The 20780-nt window shown below is 52.6% G+C and overlaps 8 protein-coding genes across 8 annotated transcripts; 6 read left to right on the plus strand and 2 right to left on the minus strand.

Moving 5' to 3' along the window:
- Window positions 1-309: 309 nt before the first annotated feature.
- QC764_103590 (uncharacterized protein) lies at window positions 310-1732 on the plus strand (the record flags this gene model as incomplete). The annotated part of the gene is made up of 2 exons (XM_062941594.1): window positions 310-1213; window positions 1269-1732. Exons 1-2 carry the CDS (start codon window positions 982-984, stop codon window positions 1730-1732), a joined length of 696 nt encoding a protein of 231 aa, XP_062804467.1. The 5' UTR covers window positions 310-981.
- Window positions 1733-2929: 1197 nt separating this feature from the next.
- On the plus strand, window positions 2930-5172 carry TUB1_1 (alpha-tubulin; the record flags this gene model as incomplete). Its single annotated transcript, XM_062941595.1, has 5 exons — window positions 2930-2941; window positions 3329-3387; window positions 3447-3754; window positions 3817-4320; window positions 4377-5172. The coding sequence occupies 5 exons, from the start codon at window positions 2930-2932 to the stop codon at window positions 4856-4858; spliced, it is 1365 nt and encodes a 454-aa protein (XP_062804468.1). The 3' UTR covers window positions 4859-5172.
- A 701-nt stretch (window positions 5173-5873) lies between these two features.
- DEP1 (Transcriptional regulatory protein) lies at window positions 5874-11564 on the plus strand. Its single transcript, XM_062941597.1, has 4 exons — window positions 5874-9857; window positions 9914-9983; window positions 10034-10520; window positions 10582-11564. Exons 1-4 carry the CDS (start codon window positions 8744-8746, stop codon window positions 10984-10986), a joined length of 2076 nt encoding a protein of 691 aa, XP_062804469.1. The 5' UTR covers window positions 5874-8743; the 3' UTR covers window positions 10987-11564.
- On the minus strand, window positions 5942-8559 carry NOP12 (Nucleolar protein 12). The gene is made up of 3 exons (XM_062941596.1): window positions 8036-8559; window positions 7909-7972; window positions 5942-7852 (listed from the first exon to the last, which is right to left on the minus strand). The coding sequence occupies exons 1-3, from the start codon at window positions 8044-8046 to the stop codon at window positions 6128-6130; spliced, it is 1800 nt and encodes a 599-aa protein (XP_062804470.1). The 5' UTR covers window positions 8047-8559; the 3' UTR covers window positions 5942-6127.
- On the minus strand, window positions 11513-12333 carry QC764_103630 (uncharacterized protein). Its single transcript, XM_062941598.1, has 3 exons — window positions 12064-12333; window positions 11859-11986; window positions 11513-11778 (listed from the first exon to the last, which is right to left on the minus strand). The coding sequence occupies exons 1-3, from the start codon at window positions 12069-12071 to the stop codon at window positions 11693-11695; spliced, it is 222 nt and encodes a 73-aa protein (XP_062804471.1). The 5' UTR covers window positions 12072-12333; the 3' UTR covers window positions 11513-11692.
- Window positions 12334-13248: 915 nt separating this feature from the next.
- QC764_103640 (uncharacterized protein) lies at window positions 13249-15990 on the plus strand (the record flags this gene model as incomplete). Its single annotated transcript, XM_062941599.1, has 4 exons — window positions 13249-13589; window positions 13901-14404; window positions 14466-15796; window positions 15854-15990. The coding sequence occupies 4 exons, from the start codon at window positions 13249-13251 to the stop codon at window positions 15988-15990; spliced, it is 2313 nt and encodes a 770-aa protein (XP_062804472.1).
- A 1305-nt stretch (window positions 15991-17295) lies between these two features.
- Window positions 17296-18256, plus strand: QC764_0004570 (uncharacterized protein; the record flags this gene model as incomplete). The annotated part of the gene is made up of 2 exons (XM_062939767.1): window positions 17296-17768; window positions 18033-18256. The coding sequence occupies exons 1-2, from the start codon at window positions 17669-17671 to the stop codon at window positions 18254-18256; spliced, it is 324 nt and encodes a 107-aa protein (XP_062804473.1). The 5' UTR covers window positions 17296-17668.
- A 91-nt stretch (window positions 18257-18347) lies between these two features.
- Window positions 18348-19685, plus strand: SHE3 (mother-specific HO expression; the record flags this gene model as incomplete). The annotated part of the gene is made up of 1 exon (XM_062939768.1): window positions 18348-19685. The coding sequence occupies one exon, from the start codon at window positions 18348-18350 to the stop codon at window positions 19683-19685; it is 1338 nt and encodes a 445-aa protein (XP_062804474.1).
- Window positions 19686-20780: the final 1095 nt, after the last annotated feature.

A 20780-nucleotide genomic window follows, 5' to 3' on the forward strand; every position in this document is an offset into this window, starting at 1 on the left:
CGTTGAAGAAAAGGGCCAAGGCAAGAAAAGATCATCGGCATTTCGTGAGCCGTAGTGTCAATAGAACGCCCATGAATCCCCAAAATGGAAGCTGTTGTCGCTGGTTTAAACGTGCGCGCCAAACCCTGATCCGCCAACGTCAACGAGAAGCTTATTCGCCATTTCCCCTGAAATCGACCACTAATGCCCCACATGCAAACAGGGTACAAGCCAGCCTGTTGGTTTTGCTCCAACGCCCTGTGGCTCCACCTCTTGTGAAGACTCACACGGCTGGCCATGCGATTCGCTGGAAATGGATGCCCCTGAGCTGGGGTTCTTCATTTTTTGCCGTGGCAACCTGACCCAGAGAATCAAGACTCCATTTCTGCCCGGTTTTCTTGCCATTCCAGCCGCTCATCGTGAGACCCTTTGTTTTGACGACGGTCCAAGTTCCAGCACGCCGAGATATGGGCAGGGTGCCTCCCGGAAAATGGGATGAACGTGCAAAGCTTCCCGTGGTTCTAGAGGATCATGTGGATTCAGAGGCAGGCAGAAGCAAATTTGCCCGGTTTAAGCGGACCTGCAAAGGATTTGTGAGAGTTCTGGGTAGGTTTCATTTAGCAGAAAGGCGCAGCACCCCAGGCCGCCCCCCCCGCCAGTCAGCCGTCCACCCACTCCTGCACCACCACTGCACAATATCTCTCTCGGCACCGTCACATTGGAAGACTTCTTCCTCTCTTCTCTTCTTTTTTCTCTTCTCATCCACACTTGCGCCTCTTTCGACACCTCTTGCGTGTGTGCTACCTCTTGGTTTGCTAGTCGCGGCCGTTCACTCTTTCACCCACATATATTGTGTCCATCGCCAGCCTTCCGGCTCCTGTCGCTCTCTATCTCCACATTCTTTCCAGTCTCTCGTTCAGACACCCTTTTGCCTTTTCGCAGATCATTACTTAGGATACCTTGTAATATCTTCATAAACGACCCTCACCACAACCAGTCAAGATGCGTTACTCCGTTGTCACTCTTCTCGGCCTCGCCAGCGCTGCCCTGGCCCAGTGGGATCCCACTGATGGTTTCAACGTCGTCTCCAAGCCTTCCTTTGACGAGGTCATCCCCGCTGGCAAGGCTTACAATATCGCGTGGGCCCCGACTGAGGAGTTCCCTGAGGCCATCACCATCAAGCTCTATGGCGGAAAGGCCCGTAACAGCCTAGACGTCGTGGCCACCATCGCCTGTGTGTGATCCTTGCGCCGCCCACTGCTTGTCCCTTGCTGACCATTTTTACGTAGCTGGTGTCGATAGTGCTGAAGGCACTTACAGCTGGGACGTCCCCGCTGACTTGGGCTCTGCCGTTGTCTACGGTATCCGCATCGATTCGGAGACCAACAGCACCAGGTTCCAATGGGGCAACCCCTTCACCATCAAGGCGGGCAAGGCGACCCTCACTACCAGTGGAAGCACTGCTTCTGCTACCGAGTCCAGCGTCACCAGCACCAAGGCTAGCTCAACCACGTCCTCTGTTGAGACCAAGACCACCTTGACCACCACCTTCTCCGCCAACATCTCCTCCACCACCGCTCCCGCCGAGACCACCGTCACTTCCGTGATCGACGAGGAGGAGGTCACCACCACCACTGCCGCCGCTACTACTTCCTCCACTGCCATTCCTACCGGTGCCGGTGTTCGTGCCGTTGGTGGCGCCAGCTCTTTTGCCCTTCTCGGTGGTGTCGCCCTCGCCGTTCTTGCTTTCTAAGCGTACGGTCTAATTGCGGTTGCCGGAGTTTTTGCCAGTTTTTTGGTTTTTGGTTGTTCATGTTTGTGTATCTAATTGGCGAAAAAAACATAGGGGAGTTGAAGCATTGGATCTTATGGTAATGTTCCTAGCATCTGAGCGAGAATTCCTGGGAGGAAAATGTGTCTTTGGCTTGTTCTCCATCGAGGCTTCTTCACAAAAATGGATACCCTTATTAATCTCTCACCTTCTCGCCCTCGCTTTTTTTGCACCTTGTGTTGCTTCCCCTCATTGCCTGCTCAAATCGTGTTCGGTGGGTCGTTTCGAGTTGCCATTTTGGATACCTGCGTGATGCTTTCACTCGCGTTTCAGGTGTCAAGGATATTCCCATCTATGATGGCTACCTGCTCCTGGGATCCTTGCTATTGACGATGTTGCAGACAGCGTGGGAATTGGCATCTAATACCATGATATCGACCATAAAGGGATCTCGACGACATCGATTCGGCTCTGCTTCTCTCTGACATGGTGCGTGGCGGGTGCCGAGCTCCGTTGTTGTCACTGCAGGTGATGCATGGCGCTATCTGTAGCGCTTGCTCGCATCTGGATTGCAGGTGTCATCGGAGACTTGAGAACGGCCAGCAGAGACATGGCAGCGCACGGTGAGGTCGAGGCAAGAGGCTCTGAGGCTCAACTCGGTCCCGTCTCTTGTTCAGAAGTCCGGGCCGTACCTGTCCGGTTCCTGCATACGGATAGTCGACCTTATCTTGAAGTCAATTGATTGATACCGAAACAAGCACGGTCCAGGAACCAGGGGCCAGCATCGCGGGAGCGGTGAGACGGCGAGCTCTGAGGGGGACCGAAGTGCGGGGCAAGCACCTCAGTTCGAACCACTCTCTAAGGTTGCTGCGACCTCACGACAGACCAACCGTTTGCTGCGCACGAAAGTTCCCGATACCTTCCTCATCCAAAGAGAGCTGCGACAGCTCAGTCTAGACCCACTTGACTTTCCCCTTCTCAGGGGACCGGCTGCATCCCGCCAGCCCACAAATCTCCACGTTGGGGCAAGCGGCGAGAACTTCCTCTACCACTTCCGCAAAATTCACCACCTGCCGACCTCCTCTTCCTGGATTGTTATTCTCCGCCGCGCTGAGCGCTCCGAAATCTGTTTTTCTTATTCTCCCTTCCAGCACCTTTTTTCGTCGTCAATCCGTCAAGATGAGAGGCGAGGTAAGAAAAACATGGACATTGTTGATTTTTGACTTTCTCGCCTGCATGATCTCGGCTCCGCGATTGCTTCAACCCGAGCGACCTGAACCCTGCCGTCTGCTCCTGTTGCGATGCGATATCGCGAAAGCGACTCTGCCAAATATCTCGACCTGCGATCAATTCTGGTGTTTTTGTGTTGCCTGGGCTATTCTGCGTCTCTCTGAGCTTCGTCTGGCAGTGAAATAAACAACATGCGGTATCCTGGTCGGCTTGGTGGTCTCTTAGATAGCAACGCGAAACCGAAGCTGTATTTCGGTGCCCGCTAGCTATGCTTGCAACCATAACCCAAGGGCCCCTGATAAATGTACGCAGCGGTGATGTATACCATGCTGACAATGTCGCCTACAGGTTCTCCATCTTCATCTGGGCCAGGCTGGTGCCCAGCTGGGTAACAGTGCTTGGGAGCTGTAAGTCCACACCGCCTTTGTATCCATCGCGATATCTCCAGCTAACATCGTCCCTCCAGGTACCTCCTTGAGCACGGCCTCGGACCTGATGGCCGCCCTGATCCCAATGCCACCATTGCTGAGGGCGGTTCCTTCGACACCTTCTTCACCGAGACCAGCAACGGCAAATACGTCCCCAGGTCTCTCTTCGTCGATCTCGACCCTTCCCCCATTGATGAGATCCGTACCGGCAACTACAGACAGCTCTTCCACCCCGAGACTTTGATCAGCGGCAAGGAAGATGCGGCCAACAACTATGCTCGTGGTCACTACACCATTGGCAAGGAGATGATCGACCCTGTCATCGATCGTATCCGCCGTGTTGTTGGTAAGGATGGCCCTGTACCGCTTCTTGTCCAAGACGCATCCTTCTAATCCAGCATCCTACAGACAACTGCAGCTCTCTCCAAGGTTTCTTGATCTTCCACTCATTCGGTGGTGGTACCGGCTCTGGCTTCGGTGCTCTCCTCTTGGAGCGCCTCTCGACCGACTATGCCAAGAAGTGCAAGCTCGAGTTCACCGTTTACCCGGCCCCCCGTGTTTCGACTGCTGTCGTCGAACCCTACAACGCTGTTCTTAGCACCCACAGCACCATCGAGAACTCTGACTGCACCTTCTTGGTTGATAACGAGGCTGTGTATGACATCTGCCGCCGAAATCTGGACATTCCCCGGCCGAGTTACGAGCATCTGAACCGCCTGATCGCTCAGGTTGTCTCTTCCATCACCTCTTCCCTCCGCTTCGACGGTGCCCTCAACGTCGATTTGAACGAGTTCCAAACCAACTTGGTTCCCTACCCTCGTATTCACTACCCTCTTATCAGCTATGCTCCTGTCATTAGTGCTGCCAAGAGTGCTCATGAGAGCTTCAAGGTTTCTGACCTGACCTTCCAGTGTAAGTTTTGGCCCTTTGATCTGCTCAGAAGAGCTTTTGCTGACATGGTTCTCTAGGCTTCGAGCCCAACAACCAGATGGTCGTCTGCGATCCCCGCAAGGGCAAGTACATGGCCGTCGCCCTCCTCTACCGCGGTGACGTTGTCCATCGCGACTGCTCCGCTGCCGTTGCCCAGCTCAAGGCCAAGTCCTCCTTCAACCTGGTCGAGTGGTGCCCCACCGGTTTCAAGATCGGCATCAACTACCAGAAGCCCGTCGCCGTCCCCACGGCCTCTCCCTCGGACGGTGGTCTCGCTTCCGTCGACCGCTCCGTCTCCATGTTGTCCAACACCACAGCCATCGCTGAGGCTTGGTCCCGCCTGGACTACAAATTCGACTTGATGTACAGCAAGCGTGCCTTTGTGCACTGGTACGTTGGTGAGGGCATGGAGGAAGGCGAGTTCAGCGAGGCCCGTGAGGACTTGGCTGCGCTGGAGAAGGACTACGAGGAGGTTGCTCAGGACTCGGTTAATGACGAGGAGCTCGAGGCTGAGTACTAAGCGGGCGGATGGCGACGGGAGGTAATGTGTTGCAAGTCGGTTTGTTTGGGAGCTGGCTGGATATGTTGTGTTCTGTCGAGATTTTATTTTTCTTTACTTGTGTTCGTGATGAGATATGGGACGTGATTATGAAATGGAAAGAGATGTTTATGCGAGTTGAATAGTTTTTACCCCCTGATGCCCTTTGGTGTTTTGTATTTTCTGAGGTGGGCAAAAAGAGACGAGATAATCCCCCCTTTTTTACAGACATAAAAGCAAGCAAGTAACATGGAATGTGGAAGCAAAGTAAGCTAAAGGTTCAAGGGTGATTTTCTGCATCGGTTTATAGGCCATTGCCACTATTTGTTTGTCAGGTGTGCTGTCTGTGTAGGTATTTATCTCTAGAGTCTATGCATAGGGGTTTGAACAGATGATATGGTAGTGGGGGGAGGGTGTTATAATTGAAGTCGAATGTTTAGGGAACCTCGGAGATCTTAGTGGTCAGGGAAGCTTTGTTCCGTATCTACTCGAATGTGGGTTGATGCTTCTTCTTGAGTACGATGTGCTGGGATATGTACTATGGGTGATATTATTTTTCTATTTAAAATGATTGTGGTTAATGTAGAAGGATGGTGGAATAGGATATGGAGATGGTTTGAGTAATGGCCGAGAAAGTTGGTCTATCTTGATGTTGTGAGAGATGGGTTGTGAGAGATGGGTTGTGAGAGATGGGTTGTGAGAGATGGGTTGTGAGAGATGGGTTGTGAGAGATGGGTTGTGAGAGATGGGTTGTGAGAGATGGGTTGTGAGAGGGGGATTTGCAAGAACCAGAAAGAGTATTCCCGAGATAGATAATTGAAAATGAGTGGTGTAAGGGTTTGAACAACATTATCGTGATCATGGAGATGAGGCAACTGTGAATAAGCAAGGTGGGTTGTGAGTAAACTGGTACCATATGAGGGATTATGATATGGCGTGTACTGTATTTTAGCTCAACGGAAAGCCGTCAACACACTTTACTTATCACAAGGGTCCCGTTCAATAACTGACACTTTGACTGATTTAATTGAGTGCATCTGCACCTCGAATGAGCTTTTTCTACAGCAGAAAAATTCCAGCCAATACATGTAAGACCTGTGGGACCATGTCCGCTTCCAAGCTGCTACTGCAAGGCATCAACCACCTCAGAACCTCAACCCTGACATACCACCTCCGCCGACCGCCCTTCGTCTCTATCTTGGGCCACCTCCCATTAACCTTCGCCTGTTAACTACGAAATTTGCCGCAGTTTTATTTCTTTGCGCCACCTTCCCTCCACTTGGCCGCTCTCGCAGCACCTCTGCCAGTCGGGCCACCTGGGCCCGTCTTCTTCTTGTACCCTCTCTTCTCACCATTTCTGGCACCCTTGAACTTCAGGTCTTTTGGCTTTCCGTCCTTGGCACTTGCGCGTTTACCCTCAAAGACAAAGTCTTCTGGTGGTCTAATGCCACTAGGTTGGCTTTGCGGAGCACCAACTGACTCCCGACGAGGCCTGTCTTTCCTGTCCTTTCTCTTGTCCCCGCCAGTCAACTTGGCAGCACCGCCTCTACCAAGAAGCTTACCCGCTCTGCCAGCCAATGTCTTGTCTTCGGGTGTGATCTTGGGGACATAGCTGGAGCCCTTCCTACCCTTGCGATCTTCCTTTGATGGGGGACCAGCCTTGCCGTGCTTCGCCTCCAAAGCCCTGGCCGTCTTGTGAAGAGCCTTGCATCTCGATACGCGGAGCTCGCGGGGGAGCATAGGGGGAAACTTCTTTCCTTCCAGCAGAATGGCCTTCTCGACGTCGTTTCCGTCATAGAACTGGACATAAGCAATGCCCTTGCCGACACGGGTGACGTTGTCTCTGACAACCCGGACGCTTTCGACCTTGCCGGCCTCCTTGCCAAAGACGCGCCACAGCCCCTCCTCGACATCCATAGGCTGCTTGGTCCTCTTCTTCTTCGTAGTCGTTTGGTTACCCTCGTCATCAACCTTGACGTTCAGTACAGTCTCATCGTCAACGAAACCGAGGTTACCAACAAAAACGCAGCGCTTATGGTCGACGGGGGCTGGATGGGCGACACTGTCCACTCTGAGATGGCGGTCCAACACCACAGTGCCATTCAACTTCTGTACTGCAAGACGAACAGCCTGAGGGGTGCTGTAGACAGCATAGGCATTGGTGCACTTTGTTGTCGCCTCCATAACCTCCTTCTTGATGAACGCCGCACGCTTAGGGATGGCAGCAGTGGCAAAAGCTGTTGAGCGGAAGCGGATAGATTCCACCTTCTGGGGAGGGTCGGCTTTCGGATCCAAAATCGAGGCAAGGTGCTTTAAAAGAGTCTTCTTGGCTGTGCGCGAAGTGGTCGCCTCCAAGGAGACGTTGCTGAGGAATACGGTGCGGTTTGCCTTCTCAAGCTCTGAAGCTGCATCGTTGGCTGTCAGAGATTCGTGCTTGGGGACCTCGGCGTCTGAGTCCAAGTCTGAGTCCTTGTCGCCGGTCTTCTCAGTCTTCTCAATGGCCGCAGCCTTCCCGTTCGCATCCTTGCGCCGTTTCCCAGATCGCTCCTCCTCATCCTCCTCCTGAAGACGCTCAAAGTATTTGGCCTCAAGATCTTCGTCATCATTCCGTTGTTTCCGCTTTCTCTTACGTCCATCCTCATCCTCGGCCTTGCTTTTTGCTGCTGCTGATTCCAAAACCTCTGCGGCCTCGGCCTCGTCATCCACGCTCATGCTATCGCTGGCATCATCTTCGTCTTCGTCATCTTCGTCGTTTTCGGAGTCGTTATCATCCTCTTCGCCAGACTCTTCGCTGGTTTCCATATCAACAAGATCTTCAAGGTCGGCACCATCCTCTAATTCCGAGAGTTCTTCGTCATCGTCATCCTCATCCTCCTCGTCCTTATCTTCTTCGTCCGACTCTTCAGGGGCGTCATCTGACTTCGGGGGTGGCAATTCGGAATAGCGAGACTTCGGGGGCGCTTGAACTGGGCCAGCCTAGAAAATGGTCAGCAACTGCTTCAACGAAGCGAAGGTATGTAATTGACACTAACACTGGTGGAAAACAAAGAGTCAAGGGCTGGGTCGACAGCCTTGGAAGGCGCTGAGAGAGATTTGCTGTAGACAACCAAGTTAGCAAACTTGACTCTTCAATTGCAGGTTCAATGGCCTGTTGCCCACCTTTTCGCCATGGTGTTGATGTGGTTGAGCTTCGAGCCCACAATGTGCAAGCGACAAAGATATCGATGTTGTCGAGAAAATAAAGCGCAAAGGGTATTAGAAAGCTACAATGAGCTTCTTTCTCGAAGTAGCGGGCGAAAGACTCTTGTTTCGGTGTTCAAGCAGCTTTCCTCCAAATTTTTGGGAGAAATCGACAAACGGCCTCTTGCTTGGACCCCGGCGCAGAGCAAAAGTGGGGACCGCATCCAGGAAAATTCGCTTATCGGAGCTTATCGATACTGCCGCTCTACGCCGCCTCGTCATCCGCTGGAAATCGGGCAGGCGGGCAGGCAAAGGAAGCAGCGGGCCCCATCCGCCCATTTGTGTTCCCTCCCAGTGCTTCTGGGTGCCGCATTCCCAGCTTCTGGTCAATAGCCACCACCGAGCACCACACATCTGCCCACACAGCACAACACCGCCTATATTTTGCAATCTGAACACAGATACCTGCGTGCTCGCTTGCCCTGTATTCAGCGGCACTCTTTTTATATCCACATCTCGTTCCTCACCACCTCTACTCATCGCGCAACCCCGTTCTGGCGTCGAGCTGCCCGCTCGTGAAGCCGCCAGTCAATTTTGCGCGGTCGTCTCCTTCCGGCCACCTACAACGCCGACCACCAACATCGCAACACCCCTCGGTTGCCTTTTATCAGAATCGCATGGTTTGCAATGGCCACCGGTGACACCGTTTTGCCTTTGGCAGTGTCGAGCCCTCCTCCACACCTGCTGGACAACAGCCCCAGCAACCTCTCGAGTCCTTTGAGCGAGGTCGAGGACAAGTACGGCGACCATGACGAGCCGGATCTTGAAATGAAAGATGACGAAAGCAATGCACAGAGCACACCCAAAAGAAACGGAGCTCATGGCGTACCGGAATCCGATCTCGCTTCAGAGCCAGACGAGGACAGCAAACTGTCCGAGGTGGACGTCAATGACTCCGAAGCAGAAACCGAAAGATTATTCGATACACCTCCAAAGAACGGCGCGACACGCGACATTGTGAACGCCGCCGATGGTGCGGGAACCCGACGATTCACCGATCGGCGCGAGCGGGTCTTTGAGCGAAGCCCCAGCAAGCTCCAACAGCAGCTCCAAGCCGACATAGACGCTGAAGATACTCCCACCGCGAACAATAGTTCCGAGGATGAGGAGGCAGAAGACGACGGCGACGTGTCAATGGCATCGAGTGATCGCGAAGACGAGCCCACAAAGAGACCATCACGACAGCTGCCACCACGGTCGCCTACACAAGCCAAAAAGAACCAAATAATCACATTTACCAAACAACCGGTATCACAAGCCAACAGCGATGATTCGAGCGAGTCTAAGAAACGAAAGCGATCCTCGGTTGTCGAGCTACCAGAAGCCGAGCAGCCTCCCAAGAAGCGAGCTGCCTCGATTGACCCCGCCGACCGCGAGTTCTCCGCCGGTGACGTCCCGATGGTTGACGATGATGTGCTATCGACGGCTCCGCAAAGCGGGGAACATACCGCCGAGGAGGATAACATTGAGGAATCGGTCGTCCCCGAGGAGGTCAAAAATACACCCGTGGAGTCTGTTGAAGAGGCCGTTGCGACGTCAACTAGAGGCAAAAAAGGGAAACGCAGTCCCGTAAAACGACGAAAGAGCAAAAGTCCTGAAGCCGGCACACCTTTGGAAGCTCCAGATGAGCCACCCGAAGATGCCGACGTTCCCAGCGGTGTGCCGACGCCTCAGCCAGAGGATCGCACGGCCGACGAAATCGACGAAGAGGCCGAGGCAGCACACAGAAACGAAGAAGAGTGTAAGCACTGTGCACACTGGTTATGATAGGTTGACGAAACTAATGTTTGGCCGCAGTGGAGCGCAAAAAGGCAGCCTGGGAAGAGCTTGCCGCCATTGAGAAGCAATTCTCCAACTTTCGGGAGCGGTACGGTTTCCAGGTCTCAATTGGATGGTGCTGTTTCTAACTTGTGACAGTCTATACCAGGAACGCTTAGACCAGCTTAACCGCGAGGAAGAGATGCTGCTGAGTGACACTCCTACACATCACGAACTCCTCGCAATGCTACAATGTCTCGAAGAGCGCCGAGCGGAAACAATACGGAAGAGCAACCTCGAATTGCAGTTCAAAATGTCTGTACTCAACCATCGAGCGGTCGCGGAGCGGGCACAAATCATGTCGCAGTTCTATCAGTCTGTGCGGGCCGAAAGAGAAAAGACAATTGAGGGTCTTGGCCAAGACTGGTACGACATTCAACAAGAAAGAAGACGGTTGACAAGTGTCATTCCGGAATACGGCCTGGGGTTCCCAGCAACAAAGGCCCAGGCCGTCAGACAAGCCGTGTCTTACACAAGAGAGGTGTCGATACTTTCTGGGTTTGCGAAACATGTCGGCTTTCCGGCTGCGCCCACGATATCAGGGGTTACAGAAGAACAGCTGGAGGACGATCTGGAAGCTATTGCAGTGAGTATGAGTAGGGTCTAGGATTATTGGAGGGCGGCTCAAACTGACGCATCTTTTCTAGAGCGCTCGTGAGCCGGTACCTAGACCGATCGCCAACCCTCCTCCGACATTCCCTCAGGACCTGACGGCAGGATTTGGGCCTTCGCTTGGCCTTGCAGGAGAGCAGTTTATTGAGCAAACACCTTGGCTCAACCCTCGGCACCCAGCACATCGACAACAGCAACCGCACAGACGAGAACAAAACCTACAGCACGTTTTTGCGCCCGGGCCAGTGCAAGGATCAACACCCAAAAGCCACTCGCAACAGCCCGGTGGTCTCTTTTCTTCTAGTACCTCGATGATACCGAACGGTGACTCGCCAGCACAGCTGCACAAAAACCACTCACCAAGCACTGTCGAAGCCATCAAAAGGACAAAACTCGGCCCTGAGCCATTCCGGCGCGACCCAGCGATACAGGCGTCCTAATCTTTTCTATGTTTTTTTTTATACCGGTCTTGCTTTTTCCTCTCAAAGATTAGCGGATGTAGGGACCAGGCGGAGTTTTTGATTGGAATTATCTTGGGCATATAATGCAGGGTTGTATGAAGTTTTGACATATGGGGCATGCTTTGATGTGCGGCGTTGAAAGGCAGAGGGGTTTTGGAAGAGGGTGGTTGACCATTGAGGGTGGTAACATACGCCACCTACATGATATAGCGAGGAGAAATCAGGGGTAGCTGCTCGCGTGTCATGTTACTAGAGGAGGGATGTTGTATGATTTGAAAAGCTCTGTTGTCACACTTTTCTTGGTGCTAGCTCGCATCCAGCGGGCAGAGTTGGGTTACGACCAGCCTGCTATGCTGGCCTGCTTTACTCTGTATGCACTATTTTTGGCAGATGCCAGGCGTCTTGGGAAGATTATACCAATGAGTTTCGGCACATGGTGTGCGAGGGGGTGTATATGTTGGAACGTATAGGAGAGCGGTCGTGGTGTAATGCAAGTATGATGTCTTCTCCTTTCCAAAAAATAAACATGTTGTGGTATTGATTTGCCCAAAACGCCATCTTGATATTGCCCAACTTTCTTTCCCGCAGGAGCCTCCCTATGATATACTCATACACTATGCACCATCGTCAAGTAGCAGCATACCTAGCTGCGCCTCCTACCCCATGCTTTGCTGTTCTCGTCTGTTCATTTCTTCGCAGGTTGCACAGGCACATCAGGTACCTTGACGTCTTCGAAATCGTCTTGGCCGACCGCCATGAGGGTATATGTGTCTGTGAGGATTGAGGTGTCCTTGTTAGCACCTTCCGCTGGACCGAGGAATAACTCATGGAAGGGTAACATTGGTTCGTACAGATACTAGCAGTGATTCCTACCAGGGCGAGACCGGTAAGGGCGTTCTTGAAGAGGTAGGGCCGGCGGGCGCGGACAAGAGCTGGCGATTGGGCCAGCTTCTTGTCGTAGTATGAGTTATGCCTAAGTCTGGAGTGTTGCAAGAAACATGTTAGCCACCTTACCTAGAGAACCAAGTACAAGGAGGAATTGTGGGCAATCTGTACCCTGACATGTTGACTAGGTATCTTGTCTGGCTGTTGCGATGCGATGCGATGCGATCGAGAGCTTGCCTTGCGCCGAGCAATGCCGAAGAATAAGTTACAGCCCACCCACGTAAGGAAATGGTATGATACGTCAGGTCAAAGACTGGCGGATGTTGCCGAGGGCAAGTGTGAGCTGATAAGCGCTTATCGGATAACCACCAATCAGCGCTGGAGATGCAGGTGTGAGACAAGGGTGCTGGTTCCTTTCACGTCACTGAGCTCTCTCGGTTCCTGGGGCGCGTCTCTTGTCTTTTGCGAACGAGCAAGGCTTCCACATCTTTACCTAACGACCACCATAATCAACACCATTGGGATATCACGGCAGAAAGGAAACTACCAGACCGGCCGCGAAAAGAGACTCCTTCGGAACGCTTGTAGCCATTGATGACGATGAAATTGATGGCTTTTGTGGCACTTGGTCCCTAACTTTCTCTCCGACTTGGCGCAGCACCCGCTACAGCTTTTTTATTTTTTTATTTTTTTTACTTCGCGACACGAACCCTTTTTGCGCCTTCTCCGGGAACTGATCCCTGGCCAGCTCTGGGACAAATATCGACACCTCAAGGCGCAGGCAACCATTGAGAGATTCAGTTCTTGGGTGAAGAGCCAGAGAAGTTATTTGATTTTGGGTGTGATATCAGTCACGCGACAGGTTTCCATCAATCGACAGACAGCTGGGGCAGTTGGGGGAGTTCTTGTAGATCTGGGGAGCGTTTGTTTTCCGTCGCAACTTCCTCAACATTCACCACAAGGAGGGCCACAGTGAGGTTTCCTTCAAGAGCTTGGAGTTTGCGCGGCCCTGAGATTTCTTGAGAGCAAGCTGTTGTCCAAATCAACTATCTTCCTGCGCACCCAGGCACAAGGCACACTTTTCGGCACGTTTTCTCTGTAGAATCTTGACCAACCTTTGTTGCCCAACGACTTCTTTCTCTCCGCGCCTTTTGCCTCCTACCCACATCTACATACTATCATACCATCCGTCCGTCCCCTTCGCTATCCTGCCGTATTATCAACTTCATCCCACATTGCCCCACCAAAAAGAAGGTCGGTCGATCGCTCTGTGTGGGAGAGGGCGGTTTCCTGATACGGCAACACACCAAAAACAAACAACAATCGACCGAGGCACAAGATCACATCATACCGACCATGGCTTCTACACCAGCTGTTCCCATTGAGGAGCAGCTCAAGCAACTCAACGCTGCTCGGAAATTGGCCTTGGAAAACTCGGCTTACTACGACCGCATCGTCAAGGGTGTTTTACCTGTCATCGGACCGACATCATCGATCGAACTCAAGAGATGGGGAGCTGAGTTTCTGGCCGAGTCGCTGGCCACTCCAGTGCTTTCGGTGCGCGACAAGGAGAGCTTAACGCTCTCGGTACTTGACACGCTCAAGTCGTTATTGGAGAGTGAGCAGGATGATGCGATTGTCCTGAAGGCTAGCATTGCTGCCGCGGCGAGCGCGTACCCAGTTGTTTTGAGGTGGATGTAAGTAGTACTCGATCATTGCTTTGGTACTGTGACTTGTCGTGATTTATGCCCTTGCTGCTGTCGTCGGATCTGAGGAGCCGAACCCCAGGCTATTGTATTGTGATGGGGAAGGATGAGGGATGTGCTTTGATATGCCTCTTTTTTCCATCCTCTCGCCCCATCGTAATGCTTTGCCCACTCGGTTCCTCTCTCTCTTTCCGAGGGGGTCCGTTCACTGTTCGAATATGCCTTGCCCATGTCATGTCCATTCAGTGATGGCTGAACTTGCTTCATGTCGAGCATGCTTACTAACTCTGGTACTTGTACAGTATTCACAACAGCTATCACACAGAGGCTTGGGAACAAACCTCAGCGATAAAATCGAGGATCCTCAGGATCTGGGATGGAGCCCCGGCCCCCGTCAGACTAAGCTGCATCAAGTTTGCGCAGCGTGTTGTGCTCGCCCAAACAACGTCCAACGGCCAGGAGGTTAAATATGGTGGACTCGACATTTCGCTGGGCATGGTGCCGGCGAACCACCCTTTGCTAGACCCACGACTGATGGAGGCAGAGGCTACTGGCCTTCTCGACCGGATGTTGGGGGTGCTACAGGATAACAGCAACGATGCTCTCCTTGTCGATGCGACCTTGAACTGCCTTTCGATCCTGATCCGAACCAGGCCAAGCACTTCGAACCGCATCATTAATTGTGTGCTCAACTTTAACCCTCTCAAGTTGGCCAACTCGCCCATGACGCCGAAAAACAAGGTGCTCATGAAGTCGATGGAGAAGACGACCCGGATGCTCATGATTAATATTTTGAAGAGGCATGTGTCGGTGATTCAGGGGTTATCAGGGGCCCACGCCGAGACCTTGCTAACCAATTGCGTCTAGGGATCCCAACAATCAACACAGCGGCCGTGTCCAGCAGTATGTTGAGCGGTTGATGCGCTCTCGCGCCGAGATATTCGATGAAGCGGGTCGGAAGAGACAGCTTGCTGACCAAGCGGCTGCCCAATATGGCGATCTCAAGAGACAGAAGATGCAGGATGCTTCTGCTGCCGCTCCTGAACCTGCCGCGCCAGCACAGCCAGCCGTGATCCCGCCATTAACACCAGGACCTCAGACTCTTGCCGCCGTCTTCACGTTGACCAATAACCCTGGTCTCCAGGCCTTTGATGCTACCAGCATTCCCGCCAACCTAGTGGCCAAGATTGTGGCTAGGACGCTCAATACTCTGGACCAAAGTGTCTTGGACTTTGCGGTAAACGGTATAAGAAGTCGTCTTCACACTCTTCAGGCTGCTGCGGTGACGGCGGCAGCCCAGTATGCCGCCCATGGAGCCGCGGGTTTACCTGGTGCTTTCAACCCTGCTACGGCACCTTTGGGAGTGGAAGAGGATGACGATGATTACGAGCCCAACCTTGACGCGGCGGAAGATACGGAGCAGATTCTCAACAAGCTCGACAATGCACCCCCCGAGACGGCGCTCGACGAATATGCCGATCCCAACGCTGCCCTCGGCCTCGGCCCATTCACCCTCGCACCACCACCCCTGATCGACGCCGACGTGGCCTCCAAACTCAGCTCTGCCGCCGCCTCCCGCCTCTTTGGCCCTCTATCCTCTTTATCATCAGAAGGCCCAAGCAAGAAGCCAAAAGCGGGCATCAACCGCCTTGCCGCCTCGTCGTATGATCGCGATTCCTGGCTCACCGTTGCCACTCGACTCGCCACCCGCAGCACATTCGGCCTCGAAGAAGAAGAACAAGAAGAACAAACCTCGGCAGTCAAATCCGAAGAAGGCGCCGTCTCCCACCCGTTGGCCTCCACCTTTAACCAATCCTTCCGCGAGATGTTATTCACCTACATACTCGAAGACTGGCGGCCGAGAATAGAAGTCGCGGTCGCGTGGCTCAGCGAGGAGTGGTACAATGACCAGCTCACCAAGCGGACGGGGCTGAGGAACGCGCCGCTGCACTACGAGACGTGGGCGCTGAGGTTGCTGGACGGGTTCATGACTTTTATCACGGCGCAGGATAAAGTCTTGACGAGGTTTTTGGCCGAAATTCCGGAGCTGAGCGGGGAGTTACTTGGGAGGCTGAAGACGCTGTGTGGGGATCCGAATACTTTGGGCTTGGCGATGACGAGCTTGTTGTATCTTGTTATGATGAGGCCACCTGCGAGGGAGTTGGCGTTGGATACGGTTGGGGGGATTTGGGTTGAGTGTGAGTACACCCTGGATGAGAAATGGTATTGAAGGGATGATGCTAATGATGATGCAGATGAGGAGGCGAGACCGCTGGCTGCGAAATACTTAAGCAAGTGGCGGCCGGGGTGGGTTGAGCAGCAGATGCACTTGCAGGCTGCGAAGGCTGTGGCTGGGGGTGGTGGGAATGGGGCTGCTGGTATTGCTGCTTAGGGTTGATACAGATGGCGAGGTTTGGGGTAAAGGGAGAGGTTCTGTATATTACGACGATCAATTCACTGGTCAAGGTGGCAAGGACAACAACAACAACAACAAAAACAACAACATTTTTAAACCTTCACGGGGCTTTTCTTTTGGAGGGGAGGCTGACAGTTATATTCAAAGTGGATGGTTGGGTTGTTGGCAGGTATTGTACCCGGGTACTTGTCCATTGAAGATATAAAATGGATCAGTTCGGGGAGGAGCGAAAATTGGGGACCATGATTACCTAGGAATGTGAGGAGAAGGGTGTATTGTATGTAGAGTGCTGTGCAGTAGTTTTCTAGTTTCAGGGTATGGCTGGCTGGCTGGGAGCGGTTAGACAGGCTTTTTTTTTTTAATGTATTTGTTTTGTATGAATTTATTGCTTGCATGGTGCATGGTAGTTTGGTGGGTGGTGGTGGTGGTTTATTTATCATAGAGGATTGAATTAATGAGACGCGTCGACGCGGTGGTGCACGTTTGATGGGATTATTACATCATATTTTTTATATATATATATATATATTTTGGATATTCTTGAGTGCTTGCCGCATGAATGTTCAATTTGGGGGGTAATGAAGCTGAGGGTTTGTCATTGGGTGGGATTCGATCAGGCTGGTGAGTTGGAGAGAGACTTTTCCGTCAGCGAAAGGATCTCCGAGGCTTTCTTTTGAAGGTCATTTTCATGTGAAATGCAAGGTCAATGGGTGTACACACTCAGGGGCTAGGGGAGAGTGGCCCTTTGTGAAGTGCAGACTGCGGCTGGGCAGGAATAAAGAGACGCACAAAGGGAAGATCATAGGACAAAAGTGAACGCAGATGGCACTTTGTCGATGCAAGATGCAAACCCCTGGTCTCACATCCCGAGGCGGCGGCCCGAGAGCCAGGGGTAGGCTTTTGGAGGCCGGATTTCTTTCAGTGCAACGCCAACAATCTGGTTGCTGTAGTAGTGGGTGGTGGAGGTGGGGAGTTGTTAGTGGTCAGTTGATAGAGTTGGCCGTTTTTAAGACCGTCAGCATGGTGAAAGAGGGGTATAAACATGGTGATGCAAAGAGGATTTTGGATTGGTTGAGGGGTTCTATGGCGTTTTGTTTCTGATGTTGCCGTTGGTTGTTTTGTCTGATTCTTATTTTCCTCTGAGGTGCCCTGGAGAATTAGTGGTTAACTGAACCCCCATGTTGATAACCATATTACAGCCTTGCCAATTGCACACTAGACGCTAATTGCCAAGAGGAAAGAAAACATCCAATTGGTACCTCTGCTCATGCGACGACATCTCTCCTTCCCTTCGTTGCTGCCCGCTTCATCATCTTCTTCTCTTGAGCAACTCAAACGTAGCACTTTTCTATTTGCTTTGAAGTTAACTGCGACAGTCTTTTTGACAGACAACAACATTACCTACTCACATACACGCGCGCGGTAATAGAGATCCGGTCTCATTTGCAATTGAAAACCAGCAAACAAGCACCCAGCCTGCTGAACACCACCTAGGCAATTCGAAACACCCACAGGCGTCGGCTTTCCAAAGCAGCGGCGGGCCTCCCACTCCCCGACCCGCTATGAGAGTGGAAACAAACGCCCGGCATACTGCTACTACCAACTAGAGATAACTTACAATTAACGTCCGTTTTCTTTTCCCCTGAACAAGAAAATGCGCAACAAGCTTGTGAAAGCGAGGCCGAATTCCACAACTGCAAAGGCATTGGGTTTTTTCAATATACATCAGGATCGTGGTGACGGTGACGAACGCAGTATGTCTCTTCCGCCCCCTTTTTCATCCTCCCCTCCTGGAATGCTTGTCTATGGAAAAAAGGTGGTTCCTTTTGTGCCCGAGACACATGTCCCGGAGGTTGTGCGCAAGGTGTCGGCCTGCAGACAAGGATGGAGGCACTTGTGGGCTTTTCGGATAGCTGCAGGTTTGTTGTCTGTGTGGACGTGGTTGTTCAGGAAGAACAGAACTAGCTTATGCTAGTTGGGTTTAAAAAGTTGGAAGAAAACATACCAGACTGTGGAAGCTAATTTGGAGTGTGCATTTGGTTTATTTCCAAACAGAAGCCTCCCCTTCATCATCTACGCGAAATTCCGTCGACGCACCGCTATCTTCCCCACGAACAGCAACCACAGTACCAGCCCCGAATCAACAAGCACAAGCCGCCATCACCTCTCCACCTACTTCACCAAGCCCAACAAGCCGCATCAGATCCCCGCTGCCACCACCGCAATCCCCTTCAAGCAATAATAACAAGGCCGCGAGGCAACAGCAGGAAGACCCGCGCCCCTCGTTCCGAGCGACTCTGACCCCGGCGTCGGAAGCCACAATCAATTCTGCCATGTCACGAACGGCCGCAGGATCAACAGCACCAAATACAAACGGAGTAAACGGCAAGGCAGCGCCACCAGCGCCGTCCCCCTCGGCGGCCGCAACAACATCCTCTTCCTCCCTCTCCCCAAGCCGCATGAATTCCACCATCCGCGCGGTACCAAGTTTTGATCGTTCCTCCGCCGAAGACTCGAGCAGCGACGGCACAAACGCCACAACGTCGAGGAACTCTGCGCTTTCGAGCTCGATCAACAGCACGGCGAGCATGTCTTCTTCCGAGTCGGCGGCGAACCTGACGCCCAACGGCCGTGGGCTCCACAAGATTCCGTCGGTGGGAAGGCTGCGACCTGGCCCGTCGGGGGCTTCGATTGGCGAGAATAGTTACAGTAACAGTGATCAGAACAACACGCCAGGGACGAGAACGCTGCGGTCATTTCCTAGCATGGGTGACATTCCGCAGCGGGGGAGCAGTATTAGCGCTACCGGTTACCCCTCGGCGGCTGACAACCCCGGCCCCAACGGTGGTGGAAGCCCGACTCCTAATGAGATGTCGCTTGCTGCTGGGGAGGCGCATCTCTCGGGGGGGTGGGACAACTCGGTGGGCAAGGCTGGGTTGGGGAAGACGGGGAGGGTGATCAACCGGTTGGTGTCGGACAACGAGTCGTTGAAGAGGGACATCAAGATTGAGAGGTTGAGGGCGGAGGAGGCGAGGCAGCAGGCGCAGCTGCTGAAGGACCAGCTGGACAGGACGACACGGGAGCACGAGAGCCAGATGCTGGATGTCAATGTCACCAAGACTTTGCTGGCGCGTAAGGAGCGGCAGGTGGAGGCGCTGCAGCAGACGGTGGAGCTGGAGCGGACGAGGGCTGTGTCGGCGACGGACAGGGAGAGGATCTGGAAGGAGGAGCTGGAGAAGGTCAAGGCCGAGTGCAAACGGCAGGTGGAGGAGGCGAACAATCAGGTTTTGCTGACGGACGGGCGGTATAACGCGCTTGCGAGCCACTGGGGCGGGGAGGGGGAGAGGTACAGGAAGAGGACGGACAAGATGAGGAAGGAGTTTGAGGAGCTGAGCGAGAAGAGGAGGGAGGATGATGAGAAGATTAGGAGGCACGAGCAGATGATTGATCAGATGTATGTGGAGATTGATGATTTGGAGAAACAGAACAGGGCGCTGTGGGAGATGTTTGAGCGGTACAAGAAGGAGAAGGACGAGAGCTTGAGGGGGATGACGGAGGATAATTTGAGGCAGGCGGAGGAGCTGCAGAGGACGATTGAGGAGGCGAAGGAGGCGAGGGATAAGTTGAGGTGGGCGTTGAGTGTGAAGGAGAATGTCAAGGGGGCGAAATAAGGGGTATCGACAGCCCAGCAACCCTCCCAGGCCGTTACTCTCAACTCTATTTCCGCTGCTCCGGGGCCTTTTTCTCTTTCAACACCGCCCTTCTTATGACAATCTCGAAGTACATCACCTCGCAGCAAACACACTGTTCAACCCAAAAGACAGCCACCAGTTATCGACGGGCAAGCCAGACCGCATCTTCCTTCAGCTCATCAAGCGACCAAGCTCATTCATCGTCCAGCAAAGTTATTCCGGCAGAAAGGCGTTTCATTTGTTTTTATTTTTCATTTTCTTTTCTTACAACATCTTCACGTTTCGAGTGTCTGGATACCCTAGAGAGAGAGAGAGAGAGAGAGAGAGAAACACGAGCAGAGAAACGGGACCAGTATCATTTGTACCATCATAACCTCGACCATAGGTTTGAAGCTTTTTTCTTGTTACTTTAGTGTGTTGTTGTACAATTGGAGTTTGGTGGGTGGGAAAGGTTCGGGGGGGGTAATGGTTTCTAAACTTCTTTTATTATTATATTTTATTTGTGCGTGTGCGCTTTTCAACCCTGGACAGGAGTTTCGGGAGGGAAAGGGGTATCAGGGAAGGGAAACACATTTTTTGGGAAATTCTTAATTTAAACTTTCTGAAGCGGGCAAAGCACCTATTGACACTTTACATACGTGGCATATGGGGGGCCATAGTTGTTGGTTTTGTGTTGAGAAGGGGGGGTGAGATAGGGTTTGCGGGTGAATATACAGTTTGTTGACAAGAAGCCTGTTTATTGATTTTGGGTGATATGTGAGTGATGCAGTGATTGGGCCAAAGGTGACTGGTGTACCTAATGGGGTTGGTGACAGTGTGGTACTGGATTTCTTGATGTTGACTTTGGTGGGGCAAGTCGAAAGGGGGGGTTGTCAAGGCAACAAATTTGGGAAGAGGTGGCCAGCGACCAACATTCGTTAAGGATGGAGTAGAAGGCTATCTGGAAGTGATTCTAGAACATATACTTGAGATGCTGAAGCCAGGAGAAGCGTTTGCGCACGTCAACTGCGGGTATCCGAGCCGTTCCTGCCGCGTTTGGCTGCCTGATATACGTGCCTGCCTGTGACAAACCTG

Source organism: Podospora pseudoanserina, chromosome 1 (genome assembly GCF_035222485.1).
Source record: "Podospora pseudoanserina strain CBS 124.78 chromosome 1, whole genome shotgun sequence".
NCBI classification, from domain to species: domain Eukaryota; kingdom Fungi; phylum Ascomycota; class Sordariomycetes; order Sordariales; family Podosporaceae; genus Podospora; species Podospora pseudoanserina.